The sequence below is a fragment of the Rattus norvegicus genome, chromosome 15 (assembly GCF_036323735.1).
Source record: "Rattus norvegicus strain BN/NHsdMcwi chromosome 15, GRCr8, whole genome shotgun sequence".
Classification (NCBI taxonomy): Eukaryota; Metazoa; Chordata; class Mammalia; order Rodentia; family Muridae; genus Rattus; species Rattus norvegicus.
The window spans coordinates 41444622-41464683 of NC_086033.1; the positions used below are offsets into that span (position 1 = coordinate 41444622).

General features: G+C 43.7%; 1 protein-coding gene across 1 annotated transcript; it reads left to right on the top strand.

The window, feature by feature from the left end:
* Window positions 1–3253: 3253 nt before the first annotated feature.
* Window positions 3254–8148, top strand: Defb43 (defensin beta 43). The gene is made up of 2 exons (NM_001037528.2): window positions 3254–3431; window positions 7838–8148. Exons 1-2 carry the CDS (start codon window positions 3374–3376, stop codon window positions 7990–7992), a joined length of 213 nt encoding a protein of 70 aa, NP_001032617.1. The 5' UTR covers window positions 3254–3373; the 3' UTR covers window positions 7993–8148.
* Window positions 8149–20062: the final 11914 nt, after the last annotated feature.

The following is a 20062-nucleotide window of genomic DNA, read 5'->3' on the forward strand; positions in this document are numbered from 1 at the left end:
TCTCTGTGCCGTCTGGTTAGTACGGCAAAGGATTTATCTATCTTGTGGATTTTCTCGAAGAACCAACTCCTGGTTTTGTTGATTCTTAGGAAAATTTTCTTCTATAATTTTGTTGAAGATATTTACTGACCCTTTAAGTTGGGAATTTTCACTCTCTTCTATACCTATTTTCCCTAGGTTTGGTCTTGTTATTGTGTCCTGGATTTTCTGGATGTTTTGGGTTAGGAGGTTTCTGCATTTTGCTTTTTTGTTTACTATAGTGTCAATGTTTTCTATGGTATCTTCTACCCCTGAGATTTTCTCTTCAATCTCTTGTATTCTGTTGGTGGTGCTTGCATCTATGACTCCTTATTTTTTCCCCGGGTTTTCTATCTCCAGGGTTGTCTCTCTTTGTGATTTCTTTATTGTTTCTATTTCCACATTTAGATTCTGGATGGTTTTGTTCAATTCTTCGTCCTGTTTGCTTGTGTTTTCTTGTAATTCTTTAAGGGATTTTTGTGTTTCTTATCTAAGGACTTCTACATGTTTACCTGTGCTCTCCTGTATTTCTTTAAGGGAGTTATTTATGTCCTTCTTAAAGTCCTCTATCATCATCATGAGATGTGATTTTAAATCCAAATCTTGCTTTTCCAGTGCAATCCAGTACTTGTTGTGATGGAAGAACTGGGTTCTGATGATGCCATGTAGTTGTGGTTTCTGTTGCTTAGGTTCCTGTGCTTGCCTCTTGCTATCTGGTTATCTCTGATGTTAGTTGGTCTTGCTGTCTCTGACTGGAGCTTGTACCTCCTGTGGGCCTGTGAGCCTGTGAGTCTGTGATCTTAAGAGTGAGTGCATTCCTGGGAGACTAGCTCTCTCCTGGCAGGCTTTGGGTCCAGAGGGCTGTGGGACAGCCTTTGCTATGGGTGCAGATGAAGACCAGAAGGAGATTGTAAGGATCCTGTCCCAGGCTGTTCCACAGTTCCTGTGCTCTGTGAACTCCTTGAAGGTCCCTCTTTGGACAATTGGTGGAGTGAAAGTGGGGTCTCACCTGAGGGCTGAGGAGTGAGAACACTCCTGGTAGACCAGCTCTCTCTGGGCAAGTTTTGGGTCCAAAGGGCTGTGTTTTCTTTTTTAAGGGTTTTCAGGGTATTTAAAGTAAGGTTACTTAGTCCTAAGTAAAGAAACCCTTAATTTAGAAAGGTTGCATCTAAAAGAAACTGATGTGAATTTTCTAAACTGTTGCGTAGAAATGGGGTGTTAATTATGTATTGCCTGACTAGTGTCTTTCGGACAAGGTATACTCAACAAAACCCATGATTCCTAGGCCAAATTTACTATCTGATAGTAAGTTTTTTTCTTTTCCCTTCTGCTGTAACAACATGTGCCTAATGGCTGATAACTCTTTGACCTTCGAGGAAAGGCACTGGCGATTCTATCTGTCCTCACAGAGGCCCCAGGTGATTTGGCAATACCCTGGTGCTCACCAGTCTATAGCCTGAATAGAACAGAACTAGTCCTTTGATGTCTGTGATGGCAGTTGGCAGCTGGGCATCACACAGTGTTCCTGCGCATCCAGGCAACACCACCTCATCCCAGATCTACCACACAGGGAAACATATATCAATTGAAAATGTCTCAAAGTCACTAAAAACCCTGCTTTCAGTGTTCCAAAAAAGGACTCCTATTTCTTCTCATAAATTTTTATCACTTTTCTATGTAAACTGTGCTTCAAAAAGACCAAGGGTTTGCAGATAGGAGATGACAATCAGTAAATTCTGGACTCCTGATCAATGATGGGACAAACCCAAGCCAGATTCCCCTGAGTGGATGCAAGAGTTGTCACTAAGTAGCACATACAAGGACCATCACATAGGTTACCCTTTGAGCTTCTAGAATTCTAGAAAAGTGGGGGCCCAGGTGCCTCTGTTTCATAACTTAGAGGAGGGAAGACCTGAACCTGGGCTTAGAGACAGACACACCACACCCCTAGAGAATTCCTTTCCCTCACTTGTCCTCTTAGTCTAGAATACATCCATCTTCTTTCAGGACCTCCAGTCATATTCCCAGGTCTCTGTTCATTCATCGTCCTAACGATGGCATCTTCAAAGTCTCAACATTCGACATGAACCTACAGCAAAAACATAACTACATGTTCCATCCACCGAAATCCCTAAACAGGAGGAACACCCTAGCAGGCATTGGCAGAAAAATAATTCCCATTTTAGTGATAGAAAGTTCCCAGCTTGGAATGAATCCATCTGGAAGGTACGAAGATTGTGGGGTGGGAGAGACAGCTTAACAGTTGAGCATTTGAGTTCAGTTCCCAGGATCCACATTAGATTGTTAACAACCACCTGTAACTCCAATTCCAGGGGAACTGTCACTCTCTTCTGACCTCTTCAGGCACAGACACTCATGTGCACATTCCTGTACAGAAACACTTTTTAAAAAAATGTAAAGTTATAAAGATTGCTATAGTTGGGGATTTAGCTCAGTGGTAGAGTGCTTACCTAGGAAGCGCAAGGCCCTGGGTTCGGTCCCCAGCTCCAAAAAAAAAAAAAAAAAGAACCAAAAATAAATAAATAAATAAAGATTGCTATAAAGGATACGGACATGTTTCATAGTTTTCAAAGTTGGGGTGCCTCTGCCTTCTGTAAACCTTCCCTGGGCCCCTCAGACTACTCTAGAATACACTATGTTTGTCTCATCAGAGCCCAGTAGGTAGGTCATTTACTTAGAATTATACTCGCGTTCCCCTTCCATTTGCTTTTGTGCCGTGTGCCTCTGTGTGCTTTATAACATCTCAGTTCTTCCTGTGTAACTTTACAGCTGGGAAGTGTGAATGATTTACGTTACTAAGATTTTTTTTAGTATAGAAGTTAGTTGACCTCATTCGGTTATTAAAATGATAGTTGAAGCTCTCCCCCACCCCCACACACATACATCTCACTAGCCTATATACAGTTTTGAATCTGAATGTCTATTCCCCAAAACACTGACAGCAGCATGATGTCAAGGGTGTCTCTTCCCATTATCAGGGAATGAGGGGAATAGCTTGCCTCTGTAAATGCGGCCTTAACTGTCATAGCTCCAGAAACCATGAGGGACACAGATTGTTAGCTGCATGTCTCCCCACCTTCTCAGGACTGTTGCTCCCCTCCTTGCTCTGTGTTTACCAGAGCCCACACCAGCCAGCATTTCATAAACATGCTTAAAGTGAGGGACAGTCATCTCCATTGCATGCAACCTCCTGGTACAAAGCCTCATTGGAACCCAGAAATGTTCTAGCTATTGAAAGGTTCAATAACCATGCAGCAACTTACCATTCCTGGGCCACATCCACAGAGAGGCTCTCCTCATTTCAGCCTCTGGTTCTCAGCATCCCTCCTCTGCTATGAGGCTGCTGCTTTCAATCCTGGGGGTCCTCACCTTGTTATCCATACTTCCTCTGGGTAAGACAAAGGCTTTTCATTCCAGGGGTATGACAGCAGAGGTATAGGAGACACACGGTATGTAAGAAATTTGAGGAGTCCAGAAAAGGAAACTGGGCAATTAGAAGAAGGTAGAAGAAGGGAGAAGGGACACATCTGCCATTGTCCTGGGTCACAGGATGCTGCCAGCAGGAGGCAAAGGCTTGTGTTATGTGTTTCTTTAAAGTTGGTTGAAACTCATATGGTTTTACTTAATCTGTGTGGGCATTGTATTAGGTAGGAACAATGGCTTCACCTGAATTCATTTTTAATGTTTATCAGCATATATTAATTATACATAATAATGGGTTTCATTGTGATTTTGCTTATATTCAATTCCTTGTCTTGCCCCATCTCCTTCCTCAAAGTCCCTCTCCTCTTGCTAGTCAGCCTCCTCCTACCTCTGCCTGCATGGGCTGTTTCGTTTTGATCTGGGAATTGTTTTGGTTTTGTTTTGTTTGTTTAGTATGGGGAATTCCTTTGGGCTTGGGGTTTTTGTTTTGTTCTGGATAATAATGTAATTACATCATTTTCTCCCTCCCTTTTCTCCCTCAAACCCTCCCATATACCTCTCCTTGTTCAAATTTGTAGCTTCTTTTTTTTTAAATTAATTGTTACATGCGTATAGGAGTGTGTAAATATATATACACATATTGGTAAATATAACCGCCTGCTCAGTCTGTCTAATGTTACTTGTAGGCATGCTTTCAGGGCTGACAGTTCGGTACTGGATAACCAAGCATGTGCTCCTCCCGGGGAAGTTTCTCCCACTCTCGGCACTCCTGGGTTGCCTGTAGCTCGTTGTGTAGCGGTCTCTCACGGGCTTTCCCCCCTACACTTATCACATCTGTTACTGTCACCCTCGTTCAGCTCAGGTCTAGGCAGTCATGTCAGTGAGACTTTGTGGGTGTGATGTCTGACATTAGGAGACACAATTTCAAAGCAAAACCCCTGCTCCTCTGGCTCTTAGACCCTTCCCCTCCCATCCTCCACGGCGTCTCCTGCGCCTGAGGTGCAGGAGTGCTTTGTCTCTTGGGACTAGACTCCACGATTCTGTGTTCTGATTGGTTGTGGTTTTCTATAGTGGTCTCTGTTTATGGTTTGTTTGGGGCTTTTTGGTCTTTCTCTCTTCCTTCCTTCCTTCCTTTCATGTGTGTGTGTGTGTGTGTGTGTGTGTGTGTGTGTGTGTACACGCGTGTGCGCACGCACACATGCACACATGCACACACATGCATGTTCCAGTAAGTCCCATTAGAGTTGTTTATAGAAGTATTTGAAGCATGTGCCAGGGTTCATTTGCAAAAACATGGGGAAATTACCAGTGGTTACACCACTGAAGAAAATGTTTCTCCCTCTTAGCTGAGTGTTAATATGCAGGAAGGGGTGTGACCCAGTAGCCCCACCCTTCCATGACAGGATGTTGATGGGCCCCCATAGGAGTCTTGTGCAGGTCATCATAGGTGCTGGGAGGTCATCATGCCAGACCCAGAATTCAGTGTCCTGTCTCTGTCTCTGTCTCTGTCTCTGTCTCTGTCTCTGTCTCTGTCTCTCTCTCTCTCTCTCTCACACACACACACACACACACACACACACACACACACACACACACACACAATCCTTGTCCCCATCCACAATGATCCCTGGGCCCTGGGCGGAGATGGGGCAATTGATCCCACTGTCATTATTCTCTTTACTGTGACCATCGTTGCAGTCACTGATATCGGCCCAGTGCAGAGGGAAGTTCTTCTGCCAGGCTCTGACAGCAGCCCTGATCTATGGGCCTAAGCCTTCATGTCCATTAGCAAAACAACAGCAGCCTTCCACTAGGGCCTATGACCTCCCCAGCCACTGGCTTTTGACCAGGTTTGCAGCACCAGATGTGCTCACAGGATCAATCATTCTGAGTCAAGATCAAATCCCATTTGAAAGTGGTTGTCTGTGTGGTGGCAGAGTTGCTGCTATTGCACCAGGGGGCTTAGTCTGTATTGTACACAGAGCTTATGGCTGAGGAAGACTGTTGCTGACAAACCTCTCTGCACTGTGAGAGGGTGAGGCAGTGGGAGGAAGCTTCATCACTGTTCCAGCCTGATGTTCTATGTCCTGTGATGAAGGCTTATGGTGTTGTCAGGGTCTTACCATCGAGTTCTGGTGGGCAATCAACAACAGTTTCACCTTAATCATTAGCCAAATGCTAAATAATCAATTTAATCTTCCAAATTTAAGTTTAAAAATCTACCAGTATTCTATAACAAATACCTGTCCCTGGATTTTCATTTATCATCTGTTGATTTGTCTTTTTGAACGCACACTAGCTACAATTAAGGGTTCCCCCGACCATTGGTGTTGCTCTATATTTTTACTGAGAGATAATTTACTCTTTTCAAGTTTTGTCCTTAAGTAGTTTCAGTGTATTTGTAAGTTATGCAGCCATTGCCACTCTACATTCCACAGACATTCACTTCCTTCTCCCTCTCCTGATGCCCTGGAAGTCTCCCCCGCTCTGCACCTCAGATATAGACACAGCAATACAACCTCTGGCCCTCTGGTCTGCCTTCTTCTACTCAGAACAATGTTTCTAAGCTCTGTCTCTGCCTCAGTTCACCATTCCTTCTGTTACTGAAAACCGTTCCACTGTGCTGAAGAGAGGCAGTGGTTTGACTCCCAGCATCTCCATGGTGACTCACGACCCTCTGTCATTTCTGTATAATATGTCATACATCCTAAATGACGACAGATGAGGAGAAAGGCATTCTTCTCTGTGTCAGCAAGGAAGGTCCCCAAACTAATCTCTGGTGGGGAGTTACAGACAGTGCTTCTGGATTAGCCTGGGCATGTTTATGTGTAGGGCATCTTGAAGAAGAACAGCCAGACAAAACAGGACTGTACTGCCAAGGATAGATGAGGGCATTGCCCCCTGAGCATGTGTGTCTCTAAGCTGTCACCTACTTTAGTCATTCTGCTCTAGACTTCGTGTAAATGGAACTGTGTTTATGTGCTTTTTCTGTATGCAAAAATGTTACCTCACATCACATTCGTGACGTGCACCTGTGTGGTCTCTGTGAAGCATTGCTTCCTTTGGTGGAAATACTATATTACAGTATCTATAATACAGTATTCCATTACATATCCGGGGACTCAACATGAACAAACGAATAGGCATGACGAGCCACAGTAACAGAGTGAAGGACAGAATCCTTCTTGGTAGATGGAGAAAAGGCATTTGACAAAATTCAATGTCCTTCTTACAGTAAAATCTCCCAACAGATTGTGTGTGAAAAGAACACACCACAACACAGTAAAGCCTGCATACAGCAAGCCCATAATATTCGACATGAAAACTTGAAGACTTCTGAGATCAGAGACAGAGATGCTTACTCAGTTTGTGCTAACCCAGGACTAAAATTCCTAGCCAGGGCAAGTAGGAAAGCCAAGGGAGTAACAGTCATTTAAACTAAAAAAAAGGCCAGCTGCTTCCAACTGTGCCCCAAAGCCCCATCCCAGCACCAGCATCCTCCCCTTCCTGAATCTCCACCCCCTGACCTTCCTCCCGCTTCACTTCTTTGATAGTCTGTATCGTGCTTAGATGTTTTCATTTATTCCAGCTTCCACTTATGACAGAAAACATGCAAGGCTGAGCATAGTGACACACCTGCAATCTCAGCACTTCGGAGGCTGAGCCAGGAGGATTGCCATAAGTTCAGAGATAACCTGGCCTACATGATAAGTACCTGGCCATTCAAGCCTACATAGTGAGATTCTGTTTCAAACTCCAAAGGAGGAAGAAGGGGGGGGCATTCATTGCTTTCTCTTTGGTCTGGGTGGTTTTGCTTAACCTGACGGTCTTTTCATTTCCTGCAAATGACATCTTCCCATCCTTCTTTATACTGATTCTTTTCTTTAACCACTCATCTGTGATCAAGCACATAGACTGATCCTACAACACACACACACACACACACACACACACACACACACACACACACACAATTTTTTCATTGATTATTTATTCACTTTATATCCTGATGGCAACCCCCCTTCTCCTAGTCCCACCCTCACAAGCCCCTCTTCCCTTCTCCTCAGAGAAAGGGAGGCTCCCCATGGGTATCAACCTGCCCTAAGACATCAAGTCACAGCAGGATTAAGTGCATCCTCTCCTCCTGAAGCCAGACAAGGAAGCCCAGTCAGGGAAGGGGATCTGAAGGAAAGCAACAGAGTCAGAGACAGCCTCTGCTCCAGTTGTTAGGGACCCACACGAAGACCAAGCTGCCATACACAAAGTTAAAGTAGTAAAAACGAATCCTTTAAAAAATAATAACCAACCTCTGCCCCGCAAAAATAATAACAAATAAGCAAATACAGTGAAATGTATTTGTCTTCTCTTTTCAAAGCCAGAAGCTTCCTGGCGAATCAGGAGTGTTTTTCCGAGTACCGCCACTGCAGGATGAAGTGCAAAGCCAACGAATACGCCATCAGATACTGTGCGGACTGGACCATCTGCTGTCGGGTGAAGAAGAGAGAAGCCAAGAAGAAGATTATGTGGTGACACACTGAGCTCCCTCTTCTTAGATGCCAGGGAAAGGCACCCAAAGTGTACAAAAGTTCCTTGTCTACCTGCGGATAAACGGTGTGACAAGTAGAAAGGATTTCATGATAATTTCATGCTTAGATGGTCACGTGCACACAAATACATGTCTTACCACACTGTGAGTCTGTTTTCATGTGTATAACTTTCAGCAGATTGTGTTTTTAACCAAATCCTCCATACATGCAAGATTGGCCTTGGCAATGTGGGTTGTTAAAAGGAGGAGGATTGAGAAAGGTAGGAAGAATGCAAAGGGCTCAGCAGAAGAGGAGAGATAAAGGAGTAGGGTGGACCTGACCAACATGTATTATACACACACACACACACACACACACACACAAAGTTGTCAACAAATATGTTTTAAATTATTTTAAAATTTAAAAGGAAAATTTCTGGTCTTGGGTAAATTATTCACCATTTAAATGTAATGAGCTATTAAGATGATTACATAAATTAGAATGTAATACCCAATCTTTCTTTTTTCCTGAAAGAAATGAACTTGCTTTATTTAACAGAAAATATATTTTCAAATTGTGTGTGATATCATTTCTCACCACTTTAGTATTTATTTTTTAATTGCATTTTATTTACATTTTAAATATTATCCCATTTCCCGGTTTCCCCTCCAGAAACCCGCTATCCTACCCACCCCCCTACTTCTAGAGGGTGCTCCCTCACCCACCCACTGATTCCCTCCCACCTGGGACACTGGGCCTTGACAGGAACAAAGACCTCTCTTCCCTTCGATGCCGGGCAAGGCCATCCTCTGCTACATATGCAGATGGAGCCATAGGTCCATCCCTGTATTCTGTTGGGATGGTGGTTTAGTCCCTGGGAGCTCTGAGCTCTGGTTTTACGTGTGTGTGTGTGTGTGGGGGGGGTATCTGGTTGGTTGATATTGTGTTCTTCTTATGGGGTTGCAAAGTACTTCATTCCTTCCTCTAGCTTTTCCACTGGGAACCCTGTGCTCAGTTGAATGGTTGGCTGGGAGCATCCACCTCTGTATTTTTTTTTAAAAAGATTTATTTATTTTATGTATGTGAGTACACTGTCGCCTTCTTCAGACACACCAGATGAGGTCATCGGATATCATTGCAGATGGTTGTGAGCCACCATGTGGTTGCTGGGATTTGAACTCAGGACCTAGGGAAGAGCAGTCAGTGCTCCTAACCACTGAGCCATCTCTCCAGCCCCACCTCTGTATTTTTAAGGCTCTGGAAGAGCCTCTCAGAAGACAGGTAGATCAGGCTCCTGTCAGCAAGCACTTCTTGTCACCCACTATATTGTCTGGGTTTGGTAGCTGTATATGCACACCCATGTGCGGCAGTCTCTGGATGGGCTTTCAGTCTCTGCTCCACACTTTGTCTCCATATCTCCTCCTGTGAGTATTTTTGTTCCCCTTTCTAAGAAGGTCTGAAACATTCACATTTTGGTCTTCCTTCTTCTTGAGCTTCATGTGGTTTGTGAATTGTATCTTGGGTATTCCAAGCTTTTGAGCTAATATCCACTTATCAGTGAGTGCATACTATGTGTGTTCTTTTGTCATTAGGTTACCTCACTGAGGATGATATTTTCAAGTTCCATCCATTTGCCTAAGAATTTCATGAAGACATTGTTTTTAATAGCTGTATATTATTCCATTGTGTAGATGTACCACATTTTCTGTATCCATTCCTCTGTTGAAGGCCATCTGGGTTCTTTCCAGCTTCGGGCTATTATAAATAAGGCTGCTATGAACACAGTGGAGCATGTGTCTTTGTTATATGTTGGAGCATCTTTTGGGTATATGCCCAAGAGAGGTATAGCTGGGTCCTCAGGTAATTCAATGTCCAATTTTCTGAGGAACCTCCAGACTGATTTCCAGAATGGTTGTACTAGCTTGCAATCCCACCAACAATGGAGGAGTGTTCCTCTTTCTCCGCATCCTCGCCAGCATCTGCTGTCACCTGAGTTTTTGATCTCAGCCATTCTCACTGGTGTGAGCTGAAATCTCAGGGTTGTTTTGATTTGCATTTCACTTATGACTAAAGATGTTGAACATTTCTTTATGTGCTTCTCAGCCATTTGGCATTCCTCAGTTGAGAATTCTTTGTTTATCTCTTTAGCCCATTTTTTAAAAGGGTTACTTAATTCTCTGGAGTCTAACTTCTTGAGTTCTTTGTATATGTTGGATATTAACCCTCTATTGGTTGTAGGATTGGTAAAGATCTTTTCCAAATCTGTTGGTTGCCATTATGTCCTAATGACACTGTCTTTTGCCTTACAGAAGCTTTGCAATTTTATGAGGTCCCATTTGTCGATTCTAAATCTTAGAGCATAAGCCATTGGTGTTCTGTTCAGGAAGTTTTCCCCTGTGCCTATGTATTCAAGGCTCTTGCCCACTTTCTCTTCCATTAGTTTCAGTGTATCTGGCTTTCTGTGGGGGGTCCAAGATCCACTTGGACTTGATCTTTCTACAAGGTTTCAACAATAAAAGAACTTCTGGGCGGAATCATCATCCCTAACCTCCAGCTGTATTACAGAGCAATAGTGATTTTAAAAAATGTATGGTATTGGTACAGAGACAGGCAGGTGAATCAATGGAATTGAAGACCCAAAAATGAACCCACACACCTATGGTCGCTTGATCTTTGACAAAGGAGCTAAAACCAACCAGTGGGAAAAAGACAGCATTTTCAACAAATGGTGCTGGTTCAACTGGAGGTCAACATGTAGAAGAATGCAAATCAATCCATTCTTATCCAATCTTTCTACACTTGTATACGTCCTTCTGGTTCTAAAGGTTTCTGTTAAGGAGTCCAGTGTTATCTAATACCTTAGCAAGAGTAGGGTCCTCTCTCTCCTTCAGTTTTCAATGTTTTCACTATAATATGTCGTAGAGAATTTCTTTTCTGGTCTTGTCTACTTGGTGTTCTATAGGCCTCTACCTGGATAAGCATCTCAGTATGGATTTGGGAATTTTTCCTCTATGTTGGCACTGAAGGTATTCTCTGTGCCTTTACTGTGGTATTCTTCTTCTCCTATGTCCACAATTTGGAGGCTGGGTGTTCTGGGTCATTTTTATTAGGGAACATCACTATGGGATTTGTGTTTTTCTAGAATGACAAATTCTCTCTCTCTCTCTCTCTCTCTCTCTCTCTCTGTGTGTGTGTGTGTGTGTTTGTGTGTGTATGTATGTGTGTGTATTGTGGTGTGTATTATTGTGTGTGTGGTGTGTATGTGTGATGTGTGTGGTATGTATTATTTTTATTTCTGCATTGGGATTTATATATCTAGAATTAGTTTGTTGGTTCAGTTTTTCTTTATTTTGTTCCAATCACCTTTCTTCTTTCAACAGAGGTGTTGTAATGTTCAGGATTAAAATGATGACCTCTGTGTTTATGTGGTATTGGAGATGCAGCTTCTCTTCCAGGTCTTGTTTCTCTATCATCACTTCGTAACTTTACCCATTTGGTCAAGAAGCCTGGAACAAATTTCCCCTGACAGTGCAGACTGGTCCTGGGTCTCAGAGCCAGATAGATCAACTGTGGTGTCCCAGTCAAGTGGTTGTTAGGGCTCTGGGACTCTGAGCTAGTTGTGGCTACTGAGTCCCTTGCAGCCAACAGGCTAGGATCAGCTATAATAGAATTTGAGCCATTAAAGAATACAAGTATCAGCCAGATGTGGAGAAGTATGCTTTTAACCCCAGCATGCAGGAAGCAGATCAGATGGATCTCTGTGGATTTGAGGCCAGCCTGGTCTACATAGCAGGTTCCAGGCCAGCCAAGGCTACATAGTGAAAGGAAGCAGAGAAAGAAGAGGAGGAAAAGAAGGAGGAAGAGAAGAAAAAGAACAAGGGGGAGAAGAGTAGAAGGAAGAAGAAAAGGGGAAAAAGGAGGAAAAATAGAAAGAAGAGGAGAAGGAAGAAGAGGAGGAGCGATGGCTTACTTGGATCTATAGAACACTTTGGTAACATGAACCTTCTAACAATATTAATTCTGAGGATTCTTCTTTTCTTCTGATGTGTCCTTGAATTTATTTTTCAGTTCTCATAGCTTCATTGTGTAGGACTCTAACATCTCTGTGCTAGGCTGTTACATACAGGGAGAGGGAGTTGAACTTGCATGTCTTTCCTATGGTTGCTTAGTCTGAGTGAGGAAGGCTGGTGACCACCAGAGACATTTTTCATGGCAGTACTATTTCTTTGTGTATCAGAGGCTTCTGCTGGCCACACTTGGAGTTTCGTCCTGTGGATTGGGCAGGTTCTCTCACCTTCTGAAGGCTCCTCAGACTCACCTCTAGGAATGGCTGTTTTAGGTAAGGGATGTCTACATGTATCGACTGTGTGGGAAACAGCCATAGCACTGAGACCTCTGCAGACAGAACCGCTGTCTTCACACTTTCAAGGTAATAATCACCCTGCAGGGAGGATGTAGCTCAGGGTCTCATGTACCCCACACCAAGCTCAGAGCCCTCAGGCATTAGAGCAGTGAACAACAGATAGGTTGGTCCAGAATGTTTAGTGCGTACTGATCTCAGGCTCCAACTCCAGGGTAATCCTCAGTTGATGAGACCTTTTCCTGGCTGCTATGGGCAGAGCTCTCTCCTAGACTAAGTCAGAAGCCTGCCTGCCTCTTGCAGCCCTCTTGCTCACCACAGCTGTCTCACTGGACTGTCCTCCCAGAGCAATGGCTGGCTGAATCGAGCCTCCTGGGCCTTCCACCCGACCCTGTTGTTACTGTACAGTTATCTCACAAGACACCCTTAGTTTTTCTGTCCACCGCTGACCAGTCAGAATTGTTGTCCAATCCGATCCAAGGCTTTCGAGGCTGTGGCTAATGGGGACAGAACCGCATGGCTTTCGATTGGCTTTCCCTTTCAGAAGTGCTCTCTGTTTCCCTCCCTCTTCCAGACCTGGCTGAAGTAGATTGGCTTGCTTCTCCTTGTCCTGCATTATTTTCTCGGCTCATTTCCAGTATCTGCCACTCCTTTCATGGCTGTTAGAAGCCCTCCCTCTGTCTCTGTCTTTGTAAGACAGGCTTTTGTCTTGTTCGTGCCTCTCCTTCACCAGCACACACAGAGACAGCCTCTGACCCGTCCAGCGGGTCCAGTTATTCAGGGTCCCAAAGAGGCTTTCTAGCTGTGGGTCAATGGGGGTGAAGAGAAGAAGGAGACCAAGCAAAGTTCTGTTGTCAAGGTCTCATTTATTGGGATGAACGTTACAGCTTTTAAGGCTTTCAGGTAGGGGGAGTGACCTTTGTGAAACACAAAGGAGGGAGGGATGAGGGTATAGGCAGTGATAGCAGGAGACAAAGAGGTCAGGAGGTGGAGACATCTAGTGTTTGCCCAGGAGACATCTGGTATTTACTCAGGCTGAAGTATTCTGTGAATGTTATCTTCCTGTGCCGTAAATTCATGGGAGAGGCTTTTGTCCAACAATCTCAAGGCTTTATGGCAGTCATTTCAAGGTTGAACATCTGTGGCCATGGAGCCAAGAGTCACGTAGGCATTCTGAGCTATACAGTCACAAAACGGCCAGGCCCAAATCCAATACAGCTCCCTACAAGCCTCTAGGCCACCATCTTACCCAAACGTTCATTTTCGCTAATGGTCATCCACAGTTTCATTGCAGATGTAGACAGCCTTTATCCATTCATCAGTCGGTGAGCATCTAGGGAGGTCTGCGGGTCAGTTGTTGTAGCTTTTGTGGTTCCTTCTGCAAGAAGACTAAGATGTGTGACATCTATTTGTGTTGCTGACTGAGATTCCTTCAGATACAGACCCAGGAGGGAGCCAGCGGGACCACACGGTCATTCCATATTTAGTGTTTTTTCCAGACCTCTGGCCCGATTTCCATAGCAGCTGCATAAGTTTATTATCGCTAGCAGTGTATAAAAGTTTCTTTCTTTTTCTTTTACAACTTTGCCAGCATTCGTTGTTTGATTTCTTTCTTTCTTGTTTAAAAGAACCTTTATTTTTCATTCAACTGACATAGTATCATGCATTTTTTAAATAAAAATATATTGGAAGGATTGTCATCAAAATGTAATTAAGGTCTCTTGATTTCTATTTCTCTGAACCTTCTAATTTTCATAAATTTTGTTAATTTTTTATAATAAATGTTTTTAAGCCTCAAGAAAATTCTTTTCACCATCTCCTTTTCCATAGCTTTGATCAGTTCACAACTGCCCTGGGTTTTCCTTCAAACCATCATAGCGTCTCCTTCGTTAAAGGTATTTCCGATTAACCAGAGTTGAAGGGTGACCTCTGGTAAGTCCCGGTTTTCGATGAAAGCTGTGTGTACAAAGCTGCCCACAGCTAAGTCTTGGGTTAGAAAGCAGACGCTGTGTGCTTAGGCAAGCCACACTTCCGACCTTTCGATTTCCCGCTTTATAAGAATGATTTGAGTCATTCTTAAATAACTTAAAATTTTGTTACTATTTCTATATTCAGTGAAAAATTCGACTTTTAATTACCGTGGAATTTGACAATTCTGGCAAAGGTAAAGCTGACTTTCTTGATATAAATAAGAAGCATACTATGTAAGACTGCAGATGTTTACCTGGTGAAAATAAGAATACACTCCAGTAAAGAATGTGCTATCTAAAAATTTCAGTTTCTGTCAAATAAACAAATAAATAGTCCTTCTGCAATCTCTGTTTAAAATAAATATAATATTAACACAGCCAATTCAATACATTTTATTCCTTAATCATAAAACCCTGCTGTACACAATGTTTCCATGTTTTCCAAATCTCCACTCATACCAAACATCACAAAAAACATCACTGATTCTAAGAATGGAACCATCAAAAGGAGGGAGGAGAAAGAAAAAAGGAGGGAGGAGTTAATTAACATACATTCAAGGAGTGAATTATAGACATGCACAATTTATTTGACACTTTTCATGAATATTGTAGCATTTTCTTGTCAGAAACAGGTTAAGCATTCAGCTTAAGCAGCTTTCAAACTCCAAGCGATACCCAGTCAGTTTGAAGAAGCAACCCATAACCGGTTTCAGAATAAAGTCCAAACCCTCCAACTCTCTATGTGCTTCCTCCTGTTTCTTTCCAAACACAAATGTGCACTCTCGAGTAAGACACTTTTTGTGTCTTTCGATAAATTATAAGGAATACGAACTAGGTGTGCACAGAGTTTTGTAGGTACTTTGTAAACATCCGCGTCACTTGGATCCTGTGTTGCAAAAGCCGGAATCAAATTGAATCAACAGGGATCACTACTTTCCCAGACGCATTCACTCGCTGCACACTGAGAGAGAACTAGAAGTCCTCATAACCGATGTTCAGGTGAGGGGGCAAGAAGACGATCTCAGCCAGTCTGATTTGCCACGGGGAGAGCCTAATGGGCTGTCCACAGAATCACACTTCGTTAATAAATTCGGTTCTGGAATGAGGCAAGCTCAAACACATTCGTCCTGGGTGGCTGTCACAACTCTGCTGAGGATCTGGAACAATCTAAGCTCAAAAGTTCCTGTTGTCGTTTTGAAATTTCTTCCATCAGTCTGAAATTATTTCTCCCGAACATACCTTGGCGATCTTAGACGCTGAGGTAGGAGATCCCCATGGCCACACGCCACGACATGATGTTCGCCACGTCTGGAGGCTGTGTTCCAGCTCAGTCATCAACAGATCTGTGCGCACCGACAGTTTGTGCGGTGTCCGGTCATCCGCGAACCAGCGCAGCCTGGTGTACACCTCAGCCGGCTCGGGTGTCCATGTACGGGTGAGGGTGAGGGTGCGGGTGCGGGTGCGGGTGCGGGTGCGGGTGCGGGTGCGGGTGCGGGTGCGGGTGCGGACTGGGTAAAGGGTTCCCACGGTCGGCCAGAAACTTGGGGAGCCACCAACTCCAGCTTCAGGTGCCAGAGCGCATGCGCAACACTGAGATGAACGCTCAGTGCTAGCGGAACAGTGTATGTAGTGTCCGCCACACCAGTGCCTGAAGCTGGGCCATCATCCTGAGAGTCCGGTGCTGCCTCCTCTCAGGGACCAAGCACTCAGATGTGGCTTGCCCCCGTGGCTCCACCCCCCACTGCTGTGTGACTGCTTAATGATAGCCACAAGTGAAATGGAATCTAGAGACATTTTTATAATTTTAAGAAAAATGTGTATGTGTGTGTGTGTGTGTGTGTGTGTGTGTGTGTGTGTGTGTGTGTGAATGTGTGTTATGCTTGCGAGTGCTTATATGCACCACGTACATAAAGGAGCCCGTGGAAGCCAGAAGAGGGAGCCGGACCCTATAGAACCAGAATTACCAAGGTGAGCCACTGAGAATGCTGAGAGTTGAACTCAGTTCCTCGGTAAGAGCACTGCCGGTAGCGGATGAACTGTCTCTCCGGTTCCTGGAATATAGTTTTGATTTTCTATCTTTCCGACAGACAAAAAGACTGAACACTGAGCTTGAGAGATGGCTCAGTGGTTAAGAGAACTGGCTGCTCTTCCAGAAGTCCTGAGTTCAAATCCCAGCAATCACATGATGACTCATAACCGTCTGTAATGAGATCTGATATCAGCCCTCTTCTGGTGCGTCTGAAGACAACTACAGTGTACGTATATATAATAAGTAAATTTAAAAAAAAAGACTGAACACTTTTCAGAATGTTACTGGTCGTTTAGATTTCTTTTTGATGTCTGAATAACTCATACACACACACACACACACACACACACACACATCTTTTTAGAGTGAGGAAGCTTATTTTTTGTAGTATCATAGTGTTGACACTACGTTTAGCCTCCTGGGACAATTCTACTCCTCCATTAGAGTAGATTTCTATCTGACCTTTAGTAGTTTCCTTTGCCTAGTGTTGACAAATGCCTCTCGCTCCTTCAGCTTTTCTGAATTGCACCTTTTAAATGTGTAGCCCAAGGGCAGATGGCTCTAGACACTTCATAGAACGCCATTTGACTTCTATACTAACTACTAGACACTAGGCAGACTGGTGGGTGGACATGGGTGTGGTGTGTTCCTAAGGATGTTCTTTCAGTTGCTGTTGTCCAATAGTCTTACTGTTTAACCAAGACAGTGGTCTAACCTTTGGCCGTTTTAGCTCTAGACTTCCAATTAAGCATTAGTGTTTAAAAGTAGTTGGGCTGGAGATTGCTTGAACTACATAACAGGCCTGATTTTACGTTGGGTCAGTAGGTCATGGAAGCTTAAGAGCTCTCTACTCGCTAACTCTAAACCTAGTAAACTCTTACTTAATGCACTTTCATTTTTAGTCCATTTAGAGTTCTAGCAAGTCAACATCCTGTGCAAACTCATGGGTATTTTTTCCTTTCCAGCTTTCTAATCTACTTTTCGAAACTGGGTCTCAGACATTGAAGATACTCATATTAACTTATTAGTTTTCCTTGCCATGGCGACATCCCTGAGGACGCCCCTTAGAGGAAGAAGTGTTTATCTTGGCTCACACAGGAGAGATTTCAGTCCTCAGTCATGCAGATCCTTGCTTCTGCTGTTCCCCTGGTAGGACACCGGGGCAGGGAGCGTGTAATAGCAATCTGCGGACCTTGGAGTAAGGAGGTGTTTCCAGGAAGAAGTCGGGGTAGCATGAAGTCCTTGGTGAGTGGTCAGTCAGATCTGGCTCCCTTCAGCTGGGGCCCAAAGCTTATCAAGTCAGGAGCCTGTGTTGGGCTGACCCACTGATGAAGTCAAAGCCCTCACCATCTCCTCATCTAATTGCTCCTCTAAAACCATTGTGTTGAAGACCACGTTTGCAACAAATAAGGTTTTGGAGAACATTTCAGATTTGAGCTCCCTTTTCCTCCCCACAAAAGAACAAAAACAAAAACAAACAAACCAGAAAACGCAAAAGCAAAAGGACCCATGGGAGCATGATTTCCAGGGCAGAGAAACCACAGAGGCAACAATTAAATGTTAGTAATTGTCACTACACATTATGAAAGACTCAAGTGACATAAATAGAGCCAGGAAGACTGCTCAGTGGGTAAGGAGCTTGTGCCACACCTGACAGCATAGCTTCTGTTTCTTCACGTGGTGAAAGGAGAGAACCAGGGGCTGGAGAGGCGGCTTGCTCTGTCGCTAAGAGCTCTTGCTGTCCTTTTAATGGACCTGAGCTCAATTCCCAGCACTCACACCAGATGATTTACAACTGCCTGGAACTGCAGCTCTAGGAGATCCTGTGCTGCCCCACGTGTGCGCACACACACACACACACACACACACACACACACACACACACATACACACACACATATATACATACACATACATAAACACATATGTACACACACAAATAAAACAAAATAAATCCTTTAAAAAGAATAAAAGGAGAAAGCCAACTCTCACACGTTGTCCTCTGACCTCCACACACGTACAACGGTGCTTATGGGCACTCACGTGAAAGTAACATAAATGCAATAAAATAAAAAGTAATAAATACCGTTGAGTTTTGTATGCTGACTTATTATTTGGTAACCTTACTGAGCCCACTTCTTTTTTTATGCAGCTTTTCAAGACAGGGCTTCTCTGTGTAGATTTCATTTCACACACATAAAATTAAAAAAATAAAAATTTGAAAGTAATGCATGCAATAGGTATGAGCAAGTATCTTTCCTACTGTCTAATTCTTTGTGGAAATACTGTGCTTATCGGCAAATAATTTACATCTCAAGGAACTAAATGTCAAATGTCATCCCTCCAGTTTACTCTGCCATCTATCCTTTCTGGTTCTTTTCAACATAAATTACAGACGGGTAGGTGACAGATGAGGTGTGGGCGAGGCGAGGCTCCTGTCAGCGTATAGTGCATGCGCCACCTGTAAGCGACGTACAAACTTTGTTTAATAGAAATAAGTACATACGTGAGTCAGGATAGGGAATCTTAGAAATGCGGTGAAGAAGGCAGCTTCGTCAATGAGATTAAAAAGTAACCTGATGGCTAACATTATTCTCAATGGTGAAACACTGACCGTGTTGCCACAAGAGTCAAACAGAAGGCAAAGGGGTGTCTCTCCAGAGATGGCTCAGAGGTTCAGAGTAATGACTGCTTTTCCAGAGCCCAGAACTCACATGGTGACTCGCAACTATCTGAAACTTGAGTTCCAGGGGATCTCAGGCCTCTTCTAGCATCACAGACATACATTTAGACAAAATAAACTCATTCACGTACAGATAATAAAAAGGAAAAAATGTAAAGCCATAAAAAAAATTCCTGTTCCCAAAACTCAGTGTCCTGCCAGGGTGGGGGCCAGGTTACTAGTCAGTGCGGTGAGAAGGAAAAGTCAAATCCTGTTGAGGTTATCGATTAATCTCTACTCAAATTGTCCCAGCAATGGTGGCACATTTCTTGCTACAATCCTCAACGTTCTGGGTTCCCAAATGAAACACACACACACACACACACACACACACACACACACACACGCACACACACACACACACTTACGTTTTAAGATGTCTTGAACAGCTCAATGGCTGGGCTACTTCCAAACCTCTACATGGCTGATGTACTTTCCAGTGATCCCAACCCATCACTTACTGAAACCTATATCCCATCTTTACATCTTTACTGAGCCAGACCCAGACCTCTAGCCCTCCTGGGTCACGATCCCAGACTCTTACACGATTGCTATGTTCTCTCTTCTGCACCTCTCAGACCTGCTCTTTACTTCTTTTCTGGCATGAAGGTCTCTCTCCCCTCCTGCTTCTTCCTCAGTTCCTTGTCTAGGAATCCCAAAGTCCTGCCTCTGTCTCCCTGCCCAGCCATTGGCTGCTGGCAACCAATCAAAATCAACTAGGGAAAGGATCCCTCAGTGTCTTGTGTGTAGTCATGTAGATTTTCATATAATTTCATGTAAAGGTAACATAAGTAGTATTATACCAAATCTACAACAAGATCCCACAAATCAAATACAAAGAAACATCTCTTGTCTAAGAGTATGATTAGCCACATAGACAAGCTCAAGGCATCTATTTAAAACAACTATGGGAACTAAGAAGTGAGTTCATGCCTGACAGTGATGGTGCACACCTCTATTCCCAGTCCTCAGGAAGCAGAGGCAGATGGATCT